Raw genomic sequence first — 6,160 nt, 5'->3', positions numbered from 1 at the left:
CAAGGGGGAAAAGATATAAACTACTCTTAATCGGAGACTTCTGAGATGATTAATTTCAATGTAAATAAGTGTGTTTACGACTCTGTTTATCTTGAAAAAAAATTTAAAAACAGAGATTCAAGCAATAAGGGAAACAAAAACAAGAATCGAACAGAGAATGATCGATTGAAATTGGAAGATAAAACAAAGATGAGAAAGAAAAAGACTTGATTTTTCCTCTACTTGCAGAAAGATGGAGAACCAAGAGGAACGGTGTTTGAAGCTCCCATATATATCGGCGGGAGAAATGGAGATTTCGGAGACAGGGACATGCATTAACTAAAGGGGGTTCATCTGGGGGCGTCATGGTTTGATCATGCTCCAAACCCATACCTTGGGATAGAGGTTTGGATGCCGAAGGGAATGGAATCGCACGCCGGAGTCAGATGAGAGATGAGAGATGGGAGATGGGATATGGGATATGGGATATGGGTTTAGGAGATGGAAATAAAAGAGAGGGCAATATTGTCCTCTCACAATAGGTGGGGGTATTTTGGGTATATTATAAAAAAACTAACCGATTTTTATTCATTTCTCACGGTCGGCTAACGGCAGGGACCGATTTGAAATTTTTTGAATTTTTAGGGGGTGGCTTTGACGTTTCGAAAAGTCCAGGGGGTGGCGTTGAATAACGACCGAAGTTCAGGGGGTGGCAATGCAATTTTCTCTATAATTTATATTTTGATATTTGGCATGTATTGTGTTGTTGTTACTGCTGTAGTAGGATGGTCATTCCCTCAAGTTATGTATCTTCCATCCCAATGCTCACTGGTAACAACTATTAAAAGTGGGTGGAGGAATTAGAATTGCATTTAGGTTTTTTTGACTTAGACTTGGCACTTAGGGAGCCTAAACCTGAGCCTCTCACATACTCGAGCAGAAGTGCTGAAAGGACCAAGTTTAATAAATTGACTAAAGCAAACAGAAAGTGCATACTGATTTTAAAAAGGGCAGTTCCTAAAATTATACGTGGGAACATAGAGATTAAAGACACTGCAAAAGAATTCCTGGATGCTATTAAAGCTAGATTTCAATACAACAAGAAAGCTGAGAAAACCACATTGATGACCATGCTAATGAATACAAGGTATGATGGATGTGGGAGTGTTAGAGAATACATTTTGGGTGTAGCTACTGATACTGGTAAACTTAAGGATCTTGGAATACAGATCGATGAAGAATATATTGTACACATTGCACTGAATACCCTCTCTAGTCAGTATAAGGTTATCCAATCTACCTACATTGCACTAAAGGACGATTGAAACCTAAATGAACTCATTTCCATTTGCACTCAAGAGGAAAAAAAATTGAAACAAACTAGGTTTGAGAGTGCACATGTAACTTTCCACAAGGGATCTTCTAGTGGACTAAGCAGAATGAACAAAAATTTTTCCAACAGAGGAAGCGTCAAGTCATATGATAGGACTAATAGCTCTCAAGAACTTGACACATCTCAAAAGGCTCAGGATGAAGAGAATACTAACGTAGAGTGTTTCAGGTGCCATAAGAAAGGACATGTGAATAAGGACTGTTTTATTTTCAAGAAATGGTTAGAGAAGAGGAAGAATTATGGGGCTGATAAGCAGGATGATACCAAGAAAGGGTGAGGTAGACTGATCACCAGCAATTGAGAGCAAGTAAAAATTGGTCTCATCAAGTAGTTAGGATTTCTTTACATACAGTTATTTGAAATGCTTGATTAGTGGGAGCTCTGGTTTTGTTTAGTATTTGTTTATGTTTTGAACCTTAGCCGGCATGTTTTGGGGCACAGTTTGATGAATTATGGTTAAGTTTTAGCATTTACATTATGCACAGTTATTTCTTGAAATATTTGGTTTATGATTTGGTGTGTGAATGTTTTTATAGGCAGTAATTGTCTTAGTTATAGGCAATATTTTACCACAGTTCAAAATGTAATGTTTGCTACATTTTAAGACAGTATTTGTCACAGTTTATAGGCGGAAAGCCACAGTTAGATATTAACCACAGATCAAAGGCGATTTGCCACAGTGAAGGTTAATATCACAGTTAAGGACCTACATGGAATGACAACAGTGTAATTTGAGGATATGTCAATGTTTCTATGATGGTATCCCACATAGATTCATGTTAAGAAACTTACTTATGTTTGTAATAACAGAAAGTTGTATGCCGTATATTGAGGTGTATCTTCTGCTGTTATTCGATGTGAGTGGTTTTTCAACTGAATCACAGTAAGAGTGGTTAATGTAATAAAATTCTATGGCCACACCAATTTAAAAGACATCCTTATAATTAATGTAGCTCAAGTGGGAGATTGTTGGATTTATGGGCTAAATTAATTATTCGGGTTGATTAAATGGGTGAGAGTCAAATTAAATGAACCGGTTCGGCCCACTCTCAAGTTTAGGGATATGTTTACTCAACCCATTGTGGTTTAGGGTTTTGGGTGCAGGATAGTATTATACATACTAGGTTTTGGGTCCCTACAGCCATTATTCACTATTCCCCACTTTACCACTAAAGTGAGAGAACCAAGGAGGTTGAAGGGGCTGTAGAAGATCCATAGCCAAGCCAAGAGAGCGAAAGTGGGAGTGACCAATATTAATCTTCTTCAACATACTTGGTGAAAGGTACAATTAGATCCTCTATAATTTTATTAGATTCGTGTTCTTGTTTCTCTATGTGGTTTCTTCAATTGGGGTTTGGATTTGTACCCATAGTAGATCTAACATCTTATAGCCGGGGATGGAGGTTCATGGACTTCACCTTCCAACGACTTTGCCTTCGGGTTTCGTCCCCTTGAAGACGAGAGTTTCTTCTTGCTCTGCATCTGGTTCACCAAATACCAAACAAAACTGTAGTGTGGCATGCCAATGGCGATAACCCAGCACCAATATCGTCCAAAATTGAGCTTACAAGAGATGGCCAATTTGTGCTGACCAACCCCATAAGCCAGCAGTTATGGAAGGCTAAAACCAGTACCAGGGATGTCGCATCCCCTGCCATGCTCGACAATGGCAACTTCGTACTTCAAAGTAAGGAGTCTCATCACATTTGGGAGAGCTTCAGCCGACCTACAGACACCATATTGCCTGGACAGATACTGCAAGTGGGTGTCAATCTTTCTTCTTAGCTGACGTATACTAACTACTCACCGGGAAGGTTTCAGCTCCGATTGCTCCAAGATGGATCGCTCGTGCTTAATGCTGTCTCTTTGCCGGCTTACTTTCCTTACAACCCCTACCAAATTATTGGGGTCGCTAATTCCCCTGATAATCGTTCAAGTTTGGTCTTCAATGAATCAGGCCATCTTTATGTAGAGAGCAGCAATGGAAGCACTGTGGATCTCTCACCACAGGACATACTCCCAATTGCTGATTTCTATCACAGGGCAACCCTTGATGTTCATGGAGCATTTTTTCTGTTTGCTCATCCAAGGCCTTCTCGTGGTGGTAGTGGAGACTGGTCCACTCAGAAATCATTTCCTGATGATGTCTGTGACATTACTGGGGACCTAGGCGGCGGTGCTTGTGGGTATAACAGCTACTGTGGAGTTGCTAATGGGATGCCCATCTGTAAATGCCCGCCTGAATACATCCCAAATGACCCAAAAAACATTCTAAGTGGCTGCAAACCAAAAATCACCCTTTTATGTGACGAAGGTGAATCTGGTTCCCTTGAGAGCCCACTAGTGAAGAGGACTGCAAGAATTCTTGCTTGCAAGACTCTTACTGTGCAGTTGTAATTTATAATTCCGCATCGCAATGCTGGAAGAAAAGGCTTCCAGTTTCCAATGGGAAGGCTCTGTTCAAAGTAAGGCGTCCAACCTCTCCAAATGCAACTTCTTCAACCACGAAGAAGAAAGATCAAACAACAGCTATCCTGGTTGGATCATTGGGTGGTTCTGTATTTATCAACTTCTTATTGTTAGCTGCAACTTGTCTCAGTGCATTCTCTGCGTACCAAAAAAGACCGAAAAGTAATACGCAAGGTTCAAGCATTTCGGAGACTAATCTACGTTCCTTTACATACAAAGAACTCGAAGAAGCAGCAAATGGGTTCAAGGAAGAATTAGGAAGGGGTGCTTTTGGCATTGTTTACAAAGGTATCTTCCCAATAGGCTCTGGAAATCTGGTTGCAGTCAAGAGGCTAGACAAGGTGGTTCAAGAAGGTGAGAAGGAATTCAAAACAGAGGTAATTGTGATCGGCCAGACACACCATAAGAATTTAGTTCGATTGTTTGGATTTTGTGAGGAAGGGCCACACAGGATTTTGGTATACGAGTTCATGAGCAATGGCTGGCAAGCTTTCAGTTTGGACTCTCAAGGCCTCATTGGGACGAAAGAACCCAGATTGCAATTGGGATCACAAGGGGGCTTGCATATTTACACGAAGAATGCAGCACCGATTCTTGAGCTCAATTTATAATCCCTTGAGCTCAATTTGTTGATCAATTATCTCTTTGTGTATTCTTGTGCTATAGTGTTTTGTATCCTAATCTCTTATTAGTCACCATTATAATGCAGCCATACTGCAATCTAATTCAAAGAACTTGTTTTTTCACAATGTTAGAAACATAAATTTTATTCCATCTCCCTATTTTATTGGATTCTCGACGACAAGGATCCCATGTACTGTATTTTTATTAGACAGTGAAGAAACACATTTGTGGTAGCAATGCTCGATTGTCAACTTTGAAGAAACCAGCAACCACCGTGGTTATCCACTGCTTACTGGGCAAATCTTGACTACCCATGAGGCCATGACCCAGCCTGAGGCTTCCTTTTAGCCTCATCACATTCACAGAAGGCTATCTTTATTGTTTCCAAAGTGAAAAACTCTGTTTTATATCAATAACTAGACAGTATCAAAGGCATTATTGGAAGGAACTGCATCATCGTCTCTCTCTTTTCAATGTTACAGTTTAGATGGCATAAAGGAATGGATAGATTCAGAAAACTTAGTGGAATGAGAATATAAGTCTGCAAATCTGAGAATGGTGGGGATGGTATTTGTATGATCACTACCTTAAACAAGGCTTCGCTGTCAATACGGTTATGATTTGTCTTCTAATGAACTTTTAGATCTACTGGATGAAGATTATTACTGGGAAGAATGAGTTTCAAATGATTAAGGAAGGATCCAAGTAAGTGGCAGCTATGGTGCTGTTCCATAGAAGGGGTCTGCTTCGAAGAGGCAACATTGGTGGTATGTGCAGAGGGATTGTCTCATCTACGAAATCTAAATGACTTGGAAGTACAGAGTTTAGTTCACTTTCACTTCTTCAGAGATCCGACCACTAGAATTTGGGGAACATGAAAAAGAATTAAAGGAAATGTATTTTGAAGATATTTTTGGGCTATTTTGAGGATATATCATACTATCATACCGTGGCTAATATTTTCTTTGGCTACTTTAGCCATCTTGCTTATTTAAATACCTTATCTTTTTCATTCACTTTTGTGTCAATCTTTTTTATTTTTTGAATATTATTGGTACCCTTTATATATTTTTTTTTTCTTTTTAAATATTCTCTAATTAAGAGTGTTTTATTTTTTTACCAAAAAATTCTTTCTAACTTTTCTCCCTCCTCTCTCACGTTTCTCTCTTTTAAATTTTAATCTATATCTTTCTTTAAAAAAATCTAAATTTTTACAGTTATTATTACGGGAAAAAAAAATATTTTCCCCGACTATTTTACCTCTCTTACTTATTTAAATATTTTATCTTTTTCATTATTTTTTATATTGTTAGTACCTTTTATTTTTTAATTTTTTTTATTCCTCTCACGTTACTCTGTTTTTCTCTTTTTGAAATATGTTTTATGATATATTTTCTCTATTCTCCACCTTCCTTGCTTAATCTATATATTTCTTTAAAAAAAAAATAAAATAAAATAAAATAAAATAAAAAAGATATCTATATCTTTCTAAATTCTCTCCCCTCTATTGCTTATTTTTTTTCATAATATTAATACCTTATCTTTTTTATTCTTTTTATTTTTAGTATATTGTTGATACCTTTTATATATATATATATATATATATTTTTAATATTCTCTAAAATTTTAATTTTTTTTATTCCTCTCACCTCCCTTCCTTATCTCTCCCTCTCTCCTCTCACTTTTTTTTTTTTT

General features: G+C 37.6%; 1 protein-coding gene across 1 annotated transcript; it reads left to right on the top strand.

Moving 5' to 3' along the window:
• Positions 1-3,038: 3,038 nt before the first annotated feature.
• On the top strand, positions 3,039-4,452 carry LOC122059144 (G-type lectin S-receptor-like serine/threonine-protein kinase LECRK3). The gene is made up of 3 exons (XM_042621831.1): positions 3,039-3,059; positions 3,158-3,599; positions 3,764-4,452. The coding sequence occupies exons 1-3, from the start codon at positions 3,039-3,041 to the stop codon at positions 4,450-4,452; spliced, it is 1,152 nt and encodes a 383-aa protein (XP_042477765.1).
• The last annotated feature ends 1,708 nt before the right edge of the window (positions 4,453-6,160 follow it).

The sequence above is a fragment of the Macadamia integrifolia genome, chromosome 13, assembly GCF_013358625.1.
Source record: "Macadamia integrifolia cultivar HAES 741 chromosome 13, SCU_Mint_v3, whole genome shotgun sequence".
NCBI classification, from domain to species: Eukaryota; Viridiplantae; Streptophyta; class Magnoliopsida; order Proteales; family Proteaceae; genus Macadamia; species Macadamia integrifolia.
The sequence above is the reverse complement of the archived record's forward strand: the minus strand, read 5'-3'. Positions and strand labels throughout refer to the sequence as shown.